Source organism: Centrocercus urophasianus, unplaced genomic scaffold, assembly GCF_019232065.1.
Source record: "Centrocercus urophasianus isolate 14NV4802_14NV808 unplaced genomic scaffold, USGS_Curo_1.0 seq_12, whole genome shotgun sequence".
Taxonomy (NCBI): Eukaryota; Metazoa; Chordata; class Aves; order Galliformes; family Phasianidae; genus Centrocercus; species Centrocercus urophasianus.
The window spans coordinates 61,716,030-61,738,669 of NW_024884364.1; the positions used below are offsets into that span (position 1 = coordinate 61,716,030).

The 22,640-nt window shown below is 39.4% G+C and overlaps 1 protein-coding gene across 1 annotated transcript in view; it reads left to right on the plus strand.

Annotated features, from left to right (window-relative positions):
* The window catches only part of MYO16 (myosin XVI), a 261,913-nt gene that overhangs the window by 41,168 nt on the left and 198,105 nt on the right, over positions 1 to 22,640 (plus strand). The window contains exon 4 of the mRNA XM_042810398.1: positions 17,985 to 18,093. Within this exon, the coding sequence (XP_042666332.1) occupies positions 17,985 to 18,093 (109 nt within the window). The remainder of the gene's footprint in view (positions 1 to 17,984; positions 18,094 to 22,640) is intronic.

A 22,640-nucleotide genomic window follows, 5' to 3' on the forward strand; every position in this document is an offset into this window, starting at 1 on the left:
GCATTAAAACTGATTGAAATAGGGAAAACAACATGGTGGTAAATTCTAAAATGGATTCTTTTGTCAGAAGGTAGCTTTGCAAGATATATAGAAAGCAATGCTGAAGATTTGAAGAAACAAGTATTAGAACAAATAATGTAGGGAATTTGCTCTATGGTTGACTGCAGGTACATATCTTTTAACATGTTTCAGCTTATGGTACTTGAGAGGTTCTGTTTCAGTACAGAAATCCACTCCACTGAAATTCCACTCCCTGGAAAGGTGATGGAACAGCTTGTATTGGATGTCATCTCCAGACAACTGGAAGAAGAGGAGGCTATCAGGAGTAGTCAGCACGGGTTCACAAGGGGGAGGTCGTGCTTGACCAACCTGGTAGCCTTCTATGATGTTGTCTCTGGCTGGGTGGATAGGGGGAGAGCAGTGGATGTAGTTTACCTTGATTTCAGCAAGGCATTTGATACTGTCCCCCACGACATCCTTATAACAAAGCTGAGGAAATGTGGGATAGATGAGTGGACAGTGAGGTGGGTTGAGAACTGGCTGACTGGCAGAGCACAGAGGGTCATTGTTGGTGGTGCAGAGTCCGGTTGGAGACCTGTAACCAGCGGTGTTCCTCAGGGGTCTGTGCTGGGTCCGGTCTTGTTCAACATCTTCATCAATGACCTTGATGAGGGGATAATGGCCACCCTCAGCAAGTTTGCTGATGATACGAAGTTGGGAGGATTGGCTGACATGCCTGAAGGCTGTGTTGCCATTCAGCAAGACCTGGATAGGCTGGAGAGCTGGGCAGAAAAAAACCGGATGAGGTTTAACAAAAGCAAGTGTAGAGTCTTGCATCAGGGGAAGAATAATTGCATGCACCAGTACAGGTTGGGGGATCACCTGCTGGAGGGGAGCTCTGCGGAAAGGGACCTGGGTGTCCTGGTGGATGACAGGTTGGCCGTGAGCCAGCAGTGTGCCCTTGTGGCCAAAAAGGCCAATGGCTTACTGGGGTGCATTAAAAAGAGCGTGTCCAGCAGGTTGAAGGAGGTGATCCTCCCCCTCTACTCTGCCCTGGTAAGACCTCATCTGGAGTACTGCGTCCAGTTCTGGGCTCCCCAGTACAAAAAAGACAGGGATCTCTTGGAGAGAGTCCAGCGGAGGGCCACGAAGATGGTGAAGGGCCTGGAGCATCTCTCCTATGAGGAAAGGCTGAGTGAACTGGGTCTGTTCAGCCTTGAGAAAAGGAGACTGAGAGGGGACCTGATCCAGGTCTATAAATATCTAAGGTGTGGGGGGCAGAATGGCGAGGATGGACTGTTTTCAGTGGTGAGTGGAGACAGGACAAGGGGAAACGGCTGGAAACTGCAGCATAGGAAGTTCTGCACAAATGTGCGCAAGAACTTCTTTACAGTGAGGTGACGGAGCACTGGAACAGGCTGCCCAGGGAGGTGGTGGAGTCTCCTTCTCTGGAGATGTTCAAGACCTGCCTGGATGCCTACCTGTGCGACCTGCTGTAGGGAACCTGCTTTGGCAGGGGGGTTGGACTCGATGATCTCTGGAGGTCCCTTCCAACCCCTACAATTCTGTGATTCTGTGAAATACAAGAGGAAGTACTTTCTTGTGAGCTGCTAAAAGGAAGACGTAGCAAAGGAGATACATTCCCAGTAGTAAATAACTTTGGTTAAAAAATAAATAAATTCTTGTTTACAGAAGAAAAAAAACACATACACAAAAACTAAACCATTTATGTCGGTTTATGTGGCAAGGTTTTGGTAGCAGAGGGGCTGTAGGGATAGCCTCTGTGAGCAGAGCCCAGCAGTGCCCCGTGGCTGTCACAGCCAGCTCCGGCTGCTGCAAAGGGAGCCTCCACTGCCAGACCTGAGCCACAAACAATGCTGGGTGTGCTCTGGGAGAGCAGAGTAAGGGAGAACTGCTTTTCTACAGCAGCTGGGAGTGAGAAATGTGAGAGAAATGGCCCTGTAGGCACCAAGGTCAGTGCAGGAGGAGGGCAGTAGGTGCTCCAGGCATGGAGTGGAAGCTCCTGCAGCCCAGGAGAGGCCCTTGGAGGAGCAGGCAGTGGCTCCACAGCCCACGAACACCGTGCTAAGCAGATGTCCATGTGCAGCCATTGAGGAGCCCGTGGGACCACAGTGGATGAGGCCTGGAGGAGGTATAGCTTGTAGAGCTGCAGCCGTAGAGAATAACGTGCTGTGGGGCTGGGAGGGCTTTGGAAGCTTCCAGCTGTGGGGACCCATGTGGAGCAGTGCCTGAAGTGTGGGCCCCGTGGTATGGAGCTGTGTTGGGGCAGTGCTGAGAGAGCTGCAGCCTGTGGGAAGCACATGGGGATCAGCTCAGAAAGGACAGCAGTGTGGGATGGACCCATGTGGAGCAGGGACACAGATGAAGTGTTATGGAGGTGTAAGATCTTGTCTTGGGGAGAAGGTGTTTTTAGTTTGCCTTTTATTACTTACTTTCTAGTCTGTTAGTTATCAGAGATAAATTAGTCTTCCCCTAGCTGTGTCTGCTTTGCCCACTGCAATTGATCAGTGATCCACTGTCCTCATCTCCAAACATGAATGATGTTTTTCTCTTTTCTGTTTTGCATATGTTTCATCCTATACATAGCATTAGTACACTGGTACATGTATGCAATTTATAAACAAATAAATATATGTGTATTGGGAGTGCATACACAAATTTTTTACTGATAAGGATGATGAGCAATAAAATAGTTTGGAAACTATTGGTCTGGTTATTAGAGCAGTAGCCTAATGTGATGTGAAAGATCTAGATTAGTACTGCATGTGACTCTCTTACAGTCTATGAAAGGGCTGTCTGGTAGAAAAGAAATTTAGATGTTTTTGGCAGCTTGGTTGAAACAATTTTCAGTGTGCTATTAGTGTTAGACCTGATGGAGCAGGATATGCATGTATATTGTTTCCTCTTATTTGGAGGTATTTACCTACACAGATGTATGCTTCCCCCCTCCGAGTAAGAACAGGTTGCATTTGTCCTTTCTTTTAGGCACTTCTGAAAAATATGAAATGTTCAACACTTGTAAGATTCCCTCAGATTTCTTCTTTTAATAATTAATCGAGTTATTCACAACAGCTCTAATAAGCCAGCAGCATATCTTATCTTCGAATTCTCTCACCATCACTCCTCTCTTGAAGCTAAGAAAAAAGATCAGCTCACAGAAGATGAACAGACCTTCCAAAATTCCAATAAAATGGAACAGAGAAATAGTAGTTGTGATTCCCAGATTTAAGGGACCTGGTCAGCTGCTGTCTTTTTGGATATGGGAAAGGAGTGAGAGATACTCCATCAAATCAGTTGACACTGTTATTTATTTAGGCAGAACAAACCTACGGTGTTAAAAAAGAAAAAATTGCCAACCCCAAAGCCCAACAATCCTTCCTTCCCTAAAATCTTACGTGGCTTTTTGTGTGTTTTCTTTTGGGAGACATTGAAATTAAATGAAATATCAATGTGGTGTATTTTGAAATGCGTAACATAGAAGTGGTTGAGAGCATGAACCTATAAAAAAAAAAGGTCATCAAATGAATCTTCATGAATTCTTAAACTGATGAATGAGCTGGAAGGGCAAAATGCAGCACTGATACACTGATACAATTTATTAAAAATAAATAAATAAATAAATAATGGCAACTTGTCATGATATGCTTTCCTAAATATTGATGTGTACAGTCACTGAAAGGTAAACTGCTGCAGGAAAAAAAACTGGTGTATGTATTGAAAGCAAATGATTTTGGTGAATTACAACAGTGCAGAGTTAGTGGAGGTGATAAATAGGCTGACCTGAGGGTTGGTAAAAGGCTCGTTTGCTCATGCTTCTGAAGGCTTGTCATGGAAAACTGGAGAAAAGCTATTGACTTCCTAAGCAAAGAATAACTGGTCTAGACTATGCAAAAATGTAGGTAGTTCAGTTCAGTGTAGAACAGCATAAGGTAATGAGACTGATGTGTGATGGGAGTTAAACGCCTGAACTGAGAAACAGTGGAAAGTTACAGGTAATTTTTTTGATTTTGTTTTCACTAATGAACAAGATGTAGCTGCTGTTTGCAAGGATGAAAGGCTAAAGGGATGTTGGAAAATGTATGAAAGCTGAAATATGAAACTGCAGGATAAATGTGTTTATAAATTTCTGAGTAACAAATACAGCTTCAACTATGTAAAAATCTATCAAATCATAGTTACCTTCTTATCAAATGAATATCATCACAAACTATGAGACGTTGCAAACTTAATAAATGCTGAATGTAGTTTTTCCAAAATATTAAAAAATGCTAAGTATTCATTGAATTAAATATTTCAAGATTAGTGATGATAGCATTGGTTGGGAAGAAGAATGTTCACAAAAGTTAAGAGAGTACTGAATTTTGGTAGAATGTATTTTGGAGGGATGAAGACCAGGAAATTATTAGAGAATGATTATGGACAAATATTACTGGGCAAGATAATAGGAAGATGATAGATTCCTGTGACCTCATTACCTACTGCTAAGGTGGATGAACACAGTTTAAAAAATCTGTTAAAATACAGATGGGCTACTCAGAATTATGTGTTTGAAGTATTTGTTTCAAATTTATCTAAAATTTGGTCAGTTTTGCAACAAATGCAAATATACCTGGAATCTTAGAGTTGCTGATTTTATAATTGAATGTATAAATGATATCTGTGATTATGCTTGTGTTGGTAGCAGTTACAGGTGTATGTTTTTCCTTTCATATAATCAATGAGGCATAGAACTTATATTTCCCCAGTGTTTGGTTTAAGATTGTAGTGCCACTTTTTTTCCCCTGGAAGTTTTGGTAGGTTTCACTAGACTTAGTTCACTACTAAGGCACAGGAAAGTAATAGGATAGCCTGTTTGTCTGGTGAGTTCTCTAATCACACTCTGGTGTTCTCAGAAGCCAGCTCTTCTGTATGAAGATGACTGGCATGCTAAGCTTCCCAAATACAGTCAGTCTTTCACACAATGAATTACTTGTTCGTAGAGTGTATAGATTTTATTACTAACCTGCAGGACAGTATCACCCTGACTGCTGATTAAGCTGCTATAGAGTCTATTCCCTTGCAATTGGAGTATGTCGATGTTATCAGTCAACACAATGAATGTCTCATAACAAAAATGCAAATTAGCCGAGGTAAATTAACGTTTTTGTGCTTTCAGTTTCTGATGTGAAATGAATGCATTGGGCTTTACACAACTATTGTTTCTTAGGTGCTGTTTAATCCTTTGCTTTTTTTTCTGGACTCATTCTACTGATATGTCTTTATTTTTACTGTACAAACATAAATGACAAACTTTGTCATTTGCTCAACATCAGTAAAATGATAATATCCAATGTCATACCTGAAGTAATGCTGTTTTTTTTCCACATGCCATTTGAAGCATTTTATCTTAGTTTCAGCTGGGACATAGTTGTTTTCTTCAGTGTCTGGTATGATGCTGTGTTTTGGTTCTAGGAGAAGAATAATGTTGATAACACACTGATGCTTATAGTTGCTGCTAAGCAGTGCCGTACAGAGCCAAGGCTGTTCTCATATTACCTGCTAGTGAGGAGGCTGTGGGAGTCTAAGGAGATGAGAGGGAACAGGATTTGCACAGCTGACTTAAACTTGCCTAAGGGATCATGGAATCATAGCATGGCTTGGGTTAGAAGGGACCACAGGCATCATCACGTTCCATCCCCTCTGCTACAGGCAGATGTGTCAACTGCTTGATCAAATACTAGATCAGATAGCCCAGAGCTCCATCCAGCCTGGCCTTACACTGCAGGGACGGAGCATCCATGATCTCTGTGGGCAACCTTTTCCATCACCACCTCATTACTCTCTCAGCAAAAACTTCCCCCTGACATCCAATCTAAATCTCCTCTCCTTTAGTTTAAAATGATTCCCCCTTGTCCTATCACTATCCATGTAAAAAGTTGATTTCCCTCAACTTTTAACAACTTATAAACTTCCTTTTAATATTGGAAGGCCGTAATAAGGTCTCCCCGCAGTCTTTTTTTTCTTTCCAGGCTGAACGAGGCCAGGTCCCTCAGCCTGAAGTGCTCCAGCCCTTGGATCATTTTTGTGGCCATCCTCTGGACCCTCTCCAAAAGCTCCACATCTTTCCTGTGTGGGAAACTCCAGACTTGGATGCGGTGCTCCAACTGGGGCCTCATGAGGGCAGAGTAGAGGGGGACAAACGCCTCCTTTGCACCAGCTGGCTACTCCTCTTCTGATGGAACCCTGGATAGTCCTCACATTCCTATGGCACCTGCAAGCCCACATCCACGGGTACACCCACAACATCTTTTTGTCTCACAGCATGCCTGCAAAAAGACCTGCATGCAAATGCAATGCAATGCAAAAAGGGCTGCAAGCGTACACTGCTGGCTCTTGTTAAGTTTTTCACAAACCAGGACCCTTAAGTCTTTTTCGACAGGACTGTAATCCATACCATGTGACATCATGAGGAAGGACAGTTTTGAAGGGAATGGGTGCTCATAGCTGGGAATAAAAGGCTACCTTTGTACTCAGTGAGAGAAAGGAGAAAATCATCTTATAAAACAGGGACTTCTGTTTTACCTATAAATTTAAATTGAGCCTGTAAGGTGCTGGCTGCTCAGAATCAGTTTCCAGTCTTCAGTGAGCCATCAAAACCAGCTTGCTTTCTTTACTGCTACATGTAGTTCTATCTTCAGCAATACTTCAGGGTTGGGAACTCTTTGTAACTCCAAATTAAACTAGAAATTTCTCCTACTTTTCTGTTCAGAGTGTAGAATGTATTCTACCCTATGTAATAATGTATGCATCTATAGTGCATATATTTATACACATACAAAGATGAAATGTAACAGGAAGCATTAGTAGACAAGGTCTCAGAATGTTTTGTTTCGTTTTAGCTTGGTTTGTGCTCTGTCCTTCGCAGTGTTGTGGTTGATCATCAGAAGATGCTTTCTCTTCCTATTTGTCCTACAGCCAAAGTGTGCTTTACCACCTGTCCAGTGTTGTACACAAGTCACAAATCTTACTAACCCAGAATCTTTTTGTTTCCTAAATATTAGATTGATTGACCTTATTTAATTAAAAGCTTTATTAATATTTATTAAGTCACTCTTAACTTTAACTGTGCTGTTGTCTTAAAGCCTTAAAGAAAAGTCTTAAAGACTTTCTGACAGGGAATTTCAGAGGCTCACACTTGTGAAGGAGAATTTTCTTCCATTTGTTCTAAAAATAAAAGGCAGTAATCTTGCAAAGTGACCTTTTGTTCTAGTGTTATGAGACAAGGACTGATCGTTTTTTCAGTATGCCTGTCATAGTTTTTAATTATTCCAATTAAATTAAGTTAAAAAGAATTTTTGTTGTTATCAGAGTCATCCAGCATTTGAATAATCTCGTTTTATTTTTTTCTGTAAGCTCTGCAGCTGATGGGGAGTGTACAAGTCCCATGTGCCTGAGCAGATGGGGATATTTTTAGTCTTTAGCCATCAATGCTCTTTGATGGTTCTCTTATAATTCTCTTTTTTTGCCAAATAATTTGAAGCCTGACAGTATCAAGTCAAATACCCATCCTTCTGTGCTTCAGTCACCTTTTTGCTGACCTCATTCTGATCCTTTGTCTTAAAAATAAAGCTGAATACCATTCTAAATGAAGAGAACTTTTCATTGTAATTAATATCAGGAATAAATTTATCGCCATCTTTTATTATTTACTTTACAGTAAAAATGTCCAATGATGATGAGGCAATTCTGAATGTCTTCTTGATTTTTTTTTTCTTACATTCGGAGAAAATGGTTTCATTAAAGGAGTAAGAATTATGTTTCAGCTTATTTTTGTGACGTTCAAACTGGACTACCCAATTCATACAATTGTTCTGATTGATAATTTTTTTGCATACTAAGCAAAGAGGAGGACCTTCTTCATGCTTTTTGTGCCCCTCCAGATATCCTAATGGTTCACCTTTTTGTCTCTTTTCTGAGAATCTTTCGCTAAAACTTCTTGATAGGTGCTTTGACTCAAGAGTTCCCCCCATAAATAAGAATATAATACAGGATATGGCTTTCTTCTTGTGCTTGGTGTTGGAGATGAGAATCGTGGATACAGTTCTTCACTATCTACTTTTTTGTATTATACTTTTTTTTTTTTTTTAATTTTTTTTTTTTTAATGCAGTGCAGTTTTTTTTGTTGTTGTTGTTGTTTTTGTTTGTTTGTTTGTTTTTGGCAGCTAGAATACTTCCTGACATTACAGCAACTACATATTACAAGAGCAAGATCGTTTCTAATCATATCTGTAGAGACTAGAAGATCGGATGTTTAAAATTACAGGTGTGTTGGAGCCCTAGGCCTGTGCTGGGAAATATTGTACATATGGCTCAAACTCATTGATAGCATTCAGTGCCACACTGACTCCTCTAGGTGAAACTAAGTTAAGGAAACCAGACCACAGAATAACTCAGAAATTGAGGTCTTAAATTCCAAAAAATCTATCATGTGTACTAGGAGCATGAATATGAAGAACAGCCATGAAATCCAACATGCCAACTAATTAGGATGCAAGTAAATATCTTTACGCCTTTAGAATTAATAGGATGATCCCAAATCCTCATGAATATTGTACAGCTAGGCATCTAAATAGTGGTAACTTGAGAAACACATTATTTTTCATTTGATAGCTTCTGATTGTACATTTTAACTTTTCATCTCCTAACTGTATGAAAAATGTTACTGAAAACCTACTGTACTTCTGCAGCGTTATCAGAAGTGTTCAGTACTGGAACTGAGTGGGCTCTTGTTATGCCTTTTACTAGCCTTCCAGCTGATGGGCAAAATTTAAATCCCCATGGTGTGCAAACAGATGGGAAAATGTTGGCCTTTAGCTTTCAGTCATCAGTGCTAATTCTTTTATCTTCTGAAAGCACTAGTGGAACAGGCTATGCCTGTTACACAATCTGCAATATTTGCCATGGCAGTCATATATATATATATTCTTGAGTCTACTGAAAATCCTTTATGTGAGGTGACGTTGCCTGCATTGTTTTAGCTTTAAGGAAAAAAAAAACCAAACCCTTCTTCATAAATTAAATGATTATCAGAATGGTTGTGGTAATTTGAATGATGATTTTAATGTAGTATTTTTATTATTTGAGCACTCCAACAGCAAATGTATTTTCAAATGCAGTTGAATATTTCTGTAGACATCAGTGATTTCATATGTATGCCTCCACATGACACTTTTTAGAGAAAACAGGCACTGAATTGGCATGTTTCTTTATTCTTTCTTAACTCATCTTTTGCAGAAGTTATGTCTGGGATTTTGGGGATGCTGTAATGTTCTTTCTGCACTCTGGCATGCATCCAGAAATCTTAATTTCTACATTAAATACATTAATGAAAGGTCTGTTTTGATCTGGAGCTATGTTGCATAATCGATTTTGGTGCTCCTTTCTGCAGTGTGGAACCAGAAGTGTTGTGAGTTAAAGAAGCTGTCTTCACATAGCAGCTGAAATTCTTCAGTTACACAGAGGTGATTGAATTCCCAACTGTATTTGTATGAAGTGCCCTTTAGCTGGTCTAGCATGTGACTATAAAGGAAAAAAGAAATAGTAGTAATGGCATAACACAGCATATTATTAATACAAATGCTCGATTTTTAGAAACTATTTTAATGTTTTGGCGTAAAATTGTCAACAGTGAGTTCTCTTCTGTCTCTTCTGCTTTTTTTTTTTTTTATTATGTCTTGGTTCTTTAGGCTGTATTGTTACAGACATAAGGAATTGAGTGTTGTGTTTGTATGATTTGGGATTTTGTATACCAAAACTGAATCCAAACGTTTATTTGTGCAGTTAACCTCATCCAGATGGCAGACAGTTTCTGCCTCTTTTGAAAGAGTAATTTTGGTAATGTGACAAGCATGAAGCATAGACAGCAGTAACTCATACAGAGTATAGAGCCCTGAAATAGAGTCACTCTGCTGCCCATCATCTATGGGTAACCATTGATTCAAGGTTGTAGAAGTTCTTGGCCCTGTATACTGGACCGGCGTACCAGTTTATTCAGCTTCCCTCTCTGCAAATACATTTAAGAGTAAGTGAGAGGTTTTCCCGCTTGTGTTAAGGGAGAAATTGTCTATCTTCATGAATATGTCTTAATGTGCTGCACTGCTATGGAAGAAGTCAGCTGAAAAGGAGGATTTGTTCCCTTCATTTGTTCCTCTGGCCACACAAGCACATGTCAGGCATATGGAGAACACTTGTTAGTGTATCAGATTACAGGCATGATAGATGGTGTTAGATCTTTCCAGTTGTTATTTTGATTTGTGATGCACTGATTTCACTTCTGAATTGCTGTACGGAGTTTGAGTTCTTGTTCAGATTGTTTTGAGAAGTGACTCTTGGGAAAGGAGAAAATATTTTCAGTTTGGAAATTCCTACACATTTCTTGAATTTCTTTGATACCTTTAAAAGTTCAGGTTTCAATCAATCAGAATTCATGAGGAAAACCTATAATTTTGGAAATCATACACCCAAGTTTGGTATCAATTGCTGTCAGAGTGTGATGGTGTTTAGATGTGGAACTTTGCTACCTGTAAGTAACTGAATGGCCCGATAGAAGCTGTAGTTTATTATTTGTAAAACAGAATACTTTGAAGATCCAGTCATCAGTCTTAGCTTACCAATATTCCCATTTAATCAAACACTATGGATGTCCCTTCAGGCTGCAGTGATGGAAACTGCTTTAAAGGGGTGAAGAGCAGAGGCTTATGAAGTGGTGCTGTTGGACAGATGAAATTTTAGTTTCTTTGTTTTTCACTAAGATTTGTAAAAGAAAAAAGCCTGTTTGGATTACCTGCGTGGCCAATACCACTATCTGGGGAATGATCCCCACTCCTGTCTTTCCTGAAGGGACTATGTCTTTTTGTTTTTGTTTTCTGTTCCCCCGGGCCACTTTGGGGAGCATTAAAGCCAAATAAGAAGGTAGCACAGCCCCGAGGGAATTGTACTATGAGCCACATATATATATATGATACACTATACTGGAACTTAAAGATCTTTATAAATTGCTTATAAATATTAGTGTTTTTCTGTTCTCTGTTAAGTCCAGAGGGAGGAGGAGAACAAAGGAAGATATTAGAAATGTTAAGCTGCATGGTAGACTCCTAGCCCTGAATCAGCTCAGAGGCAGATAGCTGGCTTTTCATCTGCTGCATTTTACCTTCTGTTCTGGCAGAGGAACCTTGTTTTACTCTGGAATTGATATAAACTGATGAACTATATCCCTGTTATCTGCAGTGTCATGAGGAAGGTTCTTTCTTAAAAATTAATATGGAGAGAGTTAAAATGAAAGTGTTAAGATGTCAATCGGCATCCTGAGACAATATCTAGATTCAGTGAAACAGGTTCAACTACACTTGTACTACACTCATGCCTGTCATTTTTCTTCTTACTAAGCAGGCAAGCCTCAGTTAAGATTACAGCAGGAAATGGGTAGGGGAATTGTCAACAGAGAATTTCTAATTGTAATCACTGAAACTTCTTTTTGTTTGTTTGTTTGTGGATTTTTTTTTAATGCTTTTTTCCCCCTCAGGTCTACTAGTAACTAAATTGTTATTTCTGTGGAATAATTTCCTGCCTACAGGAAGTCTGCTCTTTAAATGAGTAGGGAAGAAAATATGCTTTTGAACTGAGAGCAGCTGCTGAGTCTCATTTTATCTTTTATTTCGTTGTCTGTGGTTTGCTAATGTGAAGTCTTCAAATTTTTTTGATCCTTGTCTTGAGAACTGTTCCTGTTCTGCTTAATATCTTGATTTTGCGGAAAGTTAGATCCATGGCTACTGACCTGTAACACAGTGCCTCTGCCTCTATCTCATTCATGATTTCTTTTTCTTTCTTTCTGTTTTATATCCACACATATTCCTCAAGTTGTATTATATTTATGATCGCCTTTATTCAACCTCATAAAGCCAGTGTTGGCAATCCTAGGAAAAACAGGCAGTGGCTGGGTAATGATTGTAAATATTGCTAATACTATAGAATAGAATACTTCAGTTGGAAGGGACCTTCTAAAAATTAAGTCCAACTGCCTGACCTCATCAGGGCTAACCAGAAGTTACAGCATGTTATTGAGGGTATTGTCCAAATGCCTCTTAAATGCTGATTGGCACAGGGCATCAATCATCAGGCGTCTCTCTAGGAAGCCTGTGCTTGATCACACTCGTGGCAAATAAATTTTGTTGTATTTTATAACATACCTGTGACTTTCTGCTATACAATTGAACATAAATTACTTATCTTTTTAATACATAGTGATCTGCATGGAACACAGTTTTGAAAAGAATGGTTTAAAGCCTGCATCAAAATACAAGACTTTCAGCTTGAACTTCAGTAGGTCCTACTGAGACTTCCTGGATACTACCTGGCTTCTAGCTAAAAAGGAAGCAACTGAAACATGCTAACAGCCAGCTAACACCTGTCAACACGACAGTCCCTGGATGCATTAGCTCTAGCATCACAGCTTGGGAGATAAGCTCCGATTTTAAGGATGGAAGTACCTTAAAATTCTGCAGCTAGAATAATGTACAAATATTTCCAAAGTCTTTTGGGAATCTCAATATATTAGGCATCTTCTAAGAATGCTTAAATCAGATTACATTTTGAACCAGACATTTGTGGTGGTATTTTATTTCTGGACATAAAATCTGATGGCTAGAACTCCTAAGCAGAATGTAGGAGATAGGTGGTTGCAGGTGGCTGGAGAAAGGTCTAACCCTCAAATTCGTTGGAAATTAAAATAACGAAGTTCTACAAAAAAAGAAGAAAAGTGTAGAAATTAAAATAGGGTTAAAAAGTGTGCGGTAAAATTAGTCCTGTTATAAATTGAAGTCTTTTCAATCATCGTTTCTGGAACCAGAAGGGAAATCTTATCTCCTTTTGCCAGCCAAAGGTATTTTCCCTTTGGCAGTGGGCTCTGATTTGTGAACGTAGAGGAGTACTATACAAATTTGGCACCATCTACTCAGCTATTATTGATTGCAAGCATTCTCCCTTGCTTGGAATTTCTGCATATGGGTGTTGTTCCACAGAGCTGTACACTCAGTTCAGATTCATTTTGCATTCTGAATTGAATTCTGTATTGAATTATGTTTCTTTGGGAACATTTTTAATAACATATTCCATCTAAAGTCTTGCTAAAATGAAGCAATTTATTATTGGAGTCAAATATTTTTTCTCGAAAGTATAACCCATGGGAGATAGTGAAAAAAGTTTTTCAAGATATTCATCTTCTTTTTGAGAAATGGTTGAAGGCTGAGGATGTGTTGAAAATGAGTAAGCCAGAAACTTTTCATATATGCTGGGCAAATATGTAGTCAGAATGAACAGGTGAATACTATGGCTTCATACTATGTATGCTTTGAAGTATTGGTACTTATAATTTGTATCATACTGACACTTTGCATTCAGTTCTAAAGCTCCCAACACAAGAAGGACGTGGAGTTGTTGGAGCAGGTCCAGAGGAGGGCCACAAAGATGATCAGAGGGCTGGAGCACCTTCCCTGTGGGGACAGGCTGAAGGAGCTGGGGCTCTTCAGCTTGGAAAAGATTGAGGAGACCTTATAGTGGCCTTCCAGTACCTGAAAGGGCCTACAGGAAAACTAGGGAGGGACTTTTTATAAAGGCAGGTAGAGACAGGTTGAGGGGAAATGGTTTTAAACTGGAAGAGCCTAGATTTAGTCTAGATATTAGGAAGGAATTCTTTACGGTGAGGGTGGTGAAACACTGGAACAGGTTGCCCAGTGAAGTTGTGGATGGGAGGCCAGGCTGGGTGGGGCTTTGAGCAACCTGATCTACTGGGAGGTCCCTGCCTGTAGCTGGGTGTTGGAACTAGGTGATCTTAAAGGTCCCTTAGGTCCCTTCAAACCTAAACCATTCTATGATTCTATGCCACTTGACAGATGTGTTTGTTTTTTTTTTAATGGGAGATTATGCCTGAACTCGGAAAGAGAAATGCCAGTGTAATGTACTGTAAGAATTTTAACTGCAGTTGTTTGGTTTAAAAAAAAAAAATAATTCATCTTCAGGGAAAGCCTTGGTATTGCTACAAAGACAGAATTCTGGTCTGTTGGTTGTACTGCCTGTGTAAATTCGTGCTGTACTGCTGGAGCAAATGAGCTCCTTACTTGCCATGAGATGCTTTGCCGTGGTCCTGAACGTCCCTCCTTCCATGAACTGGGGTCATCATACTTCCAGGTTTCAGTAGTCTGTGCATGTTCGTGTTCCCCTGTGGAAAAATGAAAGTGAGTAAATCCATTTGGGATTCCCCACATTTCCTGGATTAGCACAAAGGTTACGTTACAGTTTATTTGCGGCAACCAAATGGCAATTGGACAGTTGGCAGAAAAGAGTCTGATGAGGTGGTGAAACCATCTGGGAAATCCGGTACTCCTTCTCATGTGCCACAGTGTATATATTACAGAATACAAGTGAAATGGATATTTGATGCAATTGTAAAAGGTTATTTATACGTATTTGTATACTTCATGTGTACCTGGATTAATGAAGTTGTTTTTCATTTATTTGGTTATGAATTTGCAATTGTAGGCATGCCAAAATCTGGTTCTAGAATGTAAAAATTTCAACAGTCAGAATTACCTCAATTAAAAACTTCTCACAAGCAAGTTACTTTCAAGTAGTTACAGTGAGGAAGTCTGTCTTCCAGGACTCACCATGAAAGAGAGGAAAATGAGGGAAAGATAAAATTGTATAAAAAGGAAGCGATTTTTATCCTTTTACCTTTTCTCAGCTAGTTTAGCCATATAGACAGAAAAAGGGATTAGCTACCCTGGGAATTTTTCTTTTCTTCTTTCCTTTTTTTTAGATAGTTTTCTCAAAGGTGAATTATTTCTGTTCAGATTGTCTTTGAAAGCATAGCTAAGCACAGAAATGGGATTAAGAACTATTTTTGGGAATGCTCTAAAGAAATGGAGCTTAGCAAATATTTCCAGTACCTTACTCTTTGTGTACTGAAACGTGTGCATGTGGGGTTTGATGATGATACCAAACTGTATTAAATACTTGGTACACTATATCAAACGTGTTTATTACTTAAAAACTCCTGAATAATTTATTTTTAGAGGGAAACATTACTTTTAAAAATGTAGCCTCATCCTGAATTGCTTTTTCACTTGAGTTCCAAGAACCAATCCTACCTTCTCTGTCCTAGTTTTCTCCAGACTTGACCTTCTTTTTGGTTGCAGTTCATTGTGCATGCTTTTTAAGAAATAAGCTAATGTAAAACTACCCAGTAAAATTATTTGGAGCTGAGTAATTCCATATTGTATTCTTCCTTCAGTGGCATTAAATCTTAAATCCAGGAGAAAGAATGAAAATTGTGCTGCAGATCAAGTTAAATATCCTACTTTTTCTGAATTTAATGTCTTTTTTTTTTTTTTTTTTTTTTCATTTTCTTAGATCAAGAAGTAAGAAAATGTGTGTAAACTTGTGTTATTATTATCCTTCTGAACTGCTTCTGGCAATTCTTGGAAATTATTTACATGCAAGAAAGTATAGATACCTCCAAGAGTTTGTGCTTTTTTGCTGCGTGCAGTTCAACTAGACATTTGCATGTGTTACTTCATTGACTCTGCTATTACTATTACCAGCAAACTCCTTGAGTCACTGAATGGAAAGAAAAAAACCCACAAAATCAACACCTAACACTCTGCTCAGTAGTGGAATAAATGCTGTAAATAGCTGTTAAGCCATTCTGCAAAGTGGTTATAATCTTCAAATCCATTCTTCATTTGTTTTTTTCATCACATCTTTGTCTAATAGAACAGGCAAGTAGAAACTTATTTTCACAGTACTATAGTGAATGCAACATTTTGTACCTTTTTCTTTCCACATAAGTCTCTTTCTGTTTCTTTTCACTAAGCATGAGAGTCATCTCTTGTCTAATCTGATCTAGCCACTTGGCAAATATTCATCTTAAATAAATATGCTATCTACGTTCCTCTAGTCAGTCAGCAGGATAATCATGAAAAGAGAATAATGTATTTCAGAGCAGAAGAGATTGTTTTGGCAGATAGGATATCACTGTATAGGGGATCCCAGATGTTTGAGGTAGTTGTTGAGATAGCTGCAGTGAGTCATTCTTTGATGCCTGTATCTCCCCTCTTGGCTACAAAGGATTCATGGATTTTTTTCAAGGGTTCATGAAAGGCAGGTCCTGCTTGACCAATCTGATCTCCTTTTATGACGGAGTGACCTACCTGGTGGATGAGTGAAAGACTGTTGTCATAGTCTGTGTTGACTTCAGCAAGGCCTTTGACACTGTCTCCCACAGTATTGTCCTGGAGAAGCTGACAGCCTGTGGCTTGGACAAATAGACTCTTTGGTGGGAAAGAACTCGCTGGATGGCTGGGCATGGAGAGTGGTGATGAATGAAGTTAAATCCAGCTAGTGAGTGACCGGTTACAAATGGTGTTCTCCAGCATCAGTACGGGGGCCTGTCCTGTTCAGTATCCTTGTTGATGACCTGGATGAGGAATGCCCCTCAGTAAGTTAGCAGATGACACCAAGCTGGGAGATGATAGAGTCACTGTCCCTGTAGGAATACAAGAAACATTTAGATATCATGCTGAGGGACGTGGTTTAGTGGGAAATATTGGTGATAGGTGAATGGTTTGGCTGGATGATCTTAAAGGTCTTTTCCAACCTTGATGATTCTATGATTCTATGAAAAGGAAATCAGCAGATTAATTCATATCACTCCAACTTCAACACTTGAAGTTTGGTAACGTGAAATCAAAATGGATTTGCTAGTTCTTGGTGGCATATTTCACTCTGATACTGGAGTTGACCCTATTAAGCATTTTTCTTTGGCATGGTACTTAGAATGTAAGCTCCTAAAAGAAGCAGTCATACCTTCTATTAGTAATTCTTTATTACAGTTGACCTCTACCACTAAGGTTTTAGGAAAGGCTGCTCTTAGTACCTCTCATTTTTATTAGCTAAACTTTTATCATACAAGCTATTAAGAAAAGTAATTAGAATTACCAGAGGTCACTCTTATTTCATAATTCCTTTCAGTTAAAAGTCATAGAGAACAATACGAAAGAATTAAAATTATGACCTTACCTTAAAGTATATACGTGGCATTTTACTGTAGTGTAAACTCAGAAATTAGCAATATTTTAAGGGATATATATGTATTTTTAATAAATTACCCTTCGTAATGCAAATTCTAACACTAGCAGTATTTAATATAGGAAATACAAGTTTTCTTATCATTCTAGTGGTTTTTCTTAAATCTTCTCATGTGTTTATTCTTATCTCCTCCTCTTTACCTCCTGGTGGCTCCCTTTAGTTGTCTGTATTGAATTTTGAATGAATTTTATGGAAATGTCAGCCAGGCTCCTTTAGGGATTACAATTATAATAATCATGCTTATTTTCATTGTCTTCAGCTGTCAACAAATGGAAATTTTTTTTAGTAAGAGATGGTTCTCTTTGAGACTCGATTGGTGGATGAAGCTGTCAGAGATTGGGCTGGCTGACAAGGTTACCTTTACCAGCTGTCTACCTGTCTCTCCTGCGTGGATGTCTGTGCTGCTTGTCAGTCAGCTTTTGAACCAGTGCTGTGTTCCAAGGCAGACTGTAATTGGCAACAGCTTACTTTACTTCAAAATGCTGTGCTACAAACTGCGACTGTTCCAAAAGTCACTGACAAGCAGTTCAGATATTTGTTTGGTAAAGACCAACTGGACAACTAGAGTGGTGACAGTGCCTGGGACAGCTGTCCCAGGCAAAGCCAGCCTTTTTGACATTCAGAGTTCTTTATTTTTTATTAATGTTCAAGGTTACAGTCAGCCTGCTAGGAACTCCAGTTTTGAAATATTTTTGAATGGGCAAGTTAGCTGGTCCTGGTATGTAAGAATTGTCTTTTGGGATTTCATTGCATACACATAAAGTATTTTTCATTCTTGCATGTAGGCTGGAGCAAATGTACTGCTGCAAGATGTTAATGGAAACACAGCATTTGACTATGCTGTAGAAGGGACTGAATCCAGCAGCATCCTTCTCATGTACCTGGAAGAAAACGGTAAGTCTGAGTCTGGTCTTTTTTTATTGAACTTGACATTGAGTTAAAGCATATGTATATTCATTTGACCTACATAATTGCTGAAGCCACTGGAGCTGTATTAATTTGGAAATGAGGGGAAGGAAGATGATTTGGAATCAAAAAGATTTTCAGTATGTTCAGATTGGAACAACTAACATAGATTAGTGATAGTGGTCACTGTCAGATCTCTTATCCCCATTCATATGCAGATGCTAGAATGTGAATTCAAAGCAGAAAAACAATACACTGTTAAAATTTAACAATTTAAAATTTAACAGTTTGCTGTAGTTGAAAACCTTAATAGTTGATGAGAGAATCATCACACGACATATAGTATCTGTACTATGTAGTCTAATGCTAACTTGAATCTGTGCAACTGCAGTACAATGTTAGTAGTGGGCTCAGCTGTGCCAGTGCTGGGCCCATTGGAGCCATCTGGAACAGGCCATGTTCAGCACGAAGCAGCCTCTTGCCTCCTCTTACAGAGGCAACCCCTGAAAGTCTCCGTGCTACCAAAACTGAGAGTTGACTCAGTGATCCTTGTCCAATCCAATTTGAGATATTCTATTTTTCTGTCATTCTGGGAAAACCTAACAGCCCATGTATTTCTCAGTGCTGGCACTTTTTAAATGACAAAAACAGCAGTATGAAAATCCCTGATATGTGTATTTTTCATCAGGATTTGATTACTAGTAATGAAAAAAAAAATGTTAGGGAAAATACACCAAAATATTCTAAGATTGAGGTTGCACTGTAGAAACCCTGGTAATCCAATGCTGCGAAAAAATGTGTACTGTTTCTTCGGTGTGCTCAAGAAAAGCCATTGTTACAGATCTGTATTGTTTCATAAAATTACTTCTGTAGACTTTAGCATTTACAGCTGTGAAATACTTTTCATACACATTAAGGGATTATTGCTAACATACTACAATGAAAACGGATTAAAATGTTAACATATAGAGATTGTGAGCAATGAAGATCAATTAACTTAAACTAGAATTAAATCCCCTGATAAATATATATTTTTTTTACTTTCAGAACCATATTTGAAGTGATCCTGATAGCTTCTTATAAATTTTTTATTAGTATTGTTGATGGAGTATGTTGATAGAAAAAATAGTAGACAACCAAAACCAAACAGCTTCAGGGCAGTTCAAAGCTTTTCGGTCTGATCTCTGCTATCTGGAAATCACCTACCCGTAGGATTATCATGCACAAATAATCTATTTTCTGTGTAGAAGTAAATTAAATTATGATAGGGGTTAGGTGATAATACTGCCTGTGAGAACCAGGAAGACCAAACATCATGTTTCAGTAGGTCCCTCCAATTCCTGAAAATGAAGCACTCAGAAAATGTGACTTATTTGAAGTGTAATATTTGAAACTGTTTCTATCTTTTAACGTGTGCTTTCTAATATGTTTGGATAGACCATCTTAATTTTTATATTTAACTGACTTTCAGGTTTTAGACTCCTCTTACTATTTGTGTGCTTCCGTGTGTCTGGAAATGTGCAGTGAATGAAAAGAAAAAAAAATCCATCGTATGGAAACATTTTGTTGTCCACATGTTTTTATCAAAGTGAGAGCCTTTAAACTCACTGTGCAGACTTTTGGCACTTGAATTGATGTTTTAATTTATACTCACTAGATTGTGACCTGCTTTGTAAGTGGCACGACAAGGAAAGCAGGCATTTCCATGACTAATAGACTTTACAAAATTTGGAAAATATTCTGAAGAACATCAGAAACAAGAGATGCCCTATTAGTATCTTTTTGAAGAACCTACTGATTCTAATTCTGTTGCCATCAGAAATGAATTACCAATGTTTATAGAATTTCTAAATCTATGACCTTTAGCAAGTTAGAAAAAAAGTTTTTAGTGTCTTGACTGCACCCACAGGTCCTGCAACTGGTTTCCTGTGCTCCCAGGGTCTGGCTGCTTGTACTCAGTGCAAGCTCCAATACGTTAAAGCCATGTAATTTGGGAACAGTTTGTTGAGAGAACAGCCAAGTTATGGGACAGCTGGGAAAATCTTTGCCCTGATATTTCACTCATCCCTTGGCTGAGGAGCCTTGTGTAGGCGCAGGCTCTTGGTCCTTGCCCAAAGGTATGTTTGTGCACCAGGATCTGACCGACTTGGCTTCATAGAATCATAGAATCATAGAATCATAGAATCACCAAGGTTGGAAAAGACCTAAAAGATCACCCAGTCCAACCGTTCACCTATTCCCAATAGCTCCCACTAAACCATGTCCCTCAACACAACATCCAGTCTTTCCTTGAACACCCCCAGGGTCGGTGACTCCACCACCTCCCTGGGCATCCATTCCAGTGCCTGACCACCCTTTCTGAAAAGTAATACTTCCTCATGTCCAGCCTGAATCTCCCCTGCCGTAGCTTGAAGCCATTCCCCCTGGTCCTATCACTAATGACACGAGAGAAGAGGCCGACCCCCAGCTCACTACAGCCTCCCTTCAGGAAGTTATAGAGAGCAATGAGGTCTCCCCTGAGCCTCCTCTTCTCCAGGCTGAACATTCCCAGCTCCTTCAGCCTCTCCTCATATGGCCTGTGTTCCAGACCCCTCACCAGCTTTGTTGCCCTCCTTTGAACACGTTCCAGGGCCTCAATATCTTTCTTGCAGTGAGGGGCCCAAAACTGGACACAGTACTCGAGGTGCGGCCTCACCAGTGCTGAATACAGGGGAACAATCACCTCTCTGCTCCTGCTTGCAACACCGTTTCTGATGCAAGCCAGGATGCCATTGGCCTTCTTGGCCACCTGGGCACACTGTCGGCTCATGTTCAGCCGAGCATCAATCAATACCCCCAGGTCCATTTCCTCTACGCAGTCCTCCAGCCACACCGCCCCAAGCCTGTAGCGTCGCCTGGGGTTGTTGTGGCCGAAGTGCAGAACCCGGCATTTGGCCTTGTTGAAACTCATCCTATTGGCTTCCCGCCTTTAGAATTGTCCTGATCTGTAGCTATGGGTTTTTCTGTCAGGACTGTTGGTGGGCCCTGATTCCTTCACCAGATAGGCCTTATTTTCTTTTTTGGGTCCTGTGGTCCCTGATCAGTGAAGATATTTGCCCTTGTTTCCCATAACCTCCTGGGTCCCTGGCTCTTGTTGAGTAGCCTTCTCTTACAGCTCTCCCACAAAACATCCAACTATAACACTAAGAACTTGCAGAGAAACACTGAGTATAAAAGTACGGTACATGATGAGCTCATAGCAGACATTATACTTATCATAAATAACTGATGATAACTGATGAATATATTTACTTTGTTTCTGCATTCTAGTGTTAACAGTACGAGTAAAATAATAAATTGCAAGACATGTCCAAGGATGAATGCTTAGTACTGAATCTTGAGATTGTGCCAGTCTGTTAAAAGAAATTACAGTTATTTTTCTTATCATATAAATGAAGAAAAGAGGGAGTCCATGTAACTAATTTTGGTTAGAAGGGTCTTCAACATCCTTATTATAGAAGGGACAGAAAAAAGCATGTCTCACTAGAGTGGGAGAAGTGTCACTGAGGAGGAAACAGGCATTTCATTACTGATATCATTTTCAGAGTAGAAAGAAAAGCTTAGTTCATAGTAAGCATCCGTCACTTGCTTTGACAGCATACATAATGATAGCTTTAAAGACAGACACGTAGAACCCAACGACAGCCATCAGTCTGTGCTTTTACAGTGAATTAGAGCTATACCCTCAGTAGTTTTGCAAGTTCTTCTGTACATGCTGAAAATATTAGCTTCCCTTCTCACATAGTAATCGTTGCTGAAATATATCTGTTCACATCCTGGACTTTAGAAAATCAGCTGTAGGTAATGCTAAGCTATGTGCTCAAGTGTGGCTGAACAATGTAATTCTACAAAATTGATACTTTTCATAAAGCTGTCTGGTAAGTGGCCAGTAAAGTTCTTAAACTTCTTGCAAATAAAGCTGGATAAGGTAACATCTACACATGGATAATATAATGAATAAAAATGAAAGTACCACAAATGGTACCGTGATTTTTTTTTCCTCATGGATTGTTTGTGAATACATCTATCCTATACTGAAAAACAGAAATTCCTTGTGTCCCTGGAATTACAGAAGAGTGTGGGCAGGCTCATCTCTTGGAGTGAAAAGCACCTTGCTGCAGTTACAGCTCTGTGCAGTAACAGAGGCAGGGTGAGAGGAGTGATTGGCTTGTGACAGCTGCTTCAAGTTGTTAGTGCACAGTTTGTGTTTGCAACACATGATGGTACTGACAAATCCTGAAGACTTTTGCACCTGTTAAATATGAGACATGCAAGCTAGTTAGACAGAGTGGTTGCTGGGTGTCCTTGAGCAGCGTGCTTTGTACCCAGAACCGGGTGCTCACCTGGCAGATGGAGACACTTCCAAGTGCTGCACATTTCTGCAGAAAATATATTTTATAGAAATTCTCAGTTCTGTTTGCCGTGTATTTCTTTACCACTGCAACCTTCTGAAAGTTACTTCCCTGTTTTTTATCTGATTTATTTTTACATTGTTT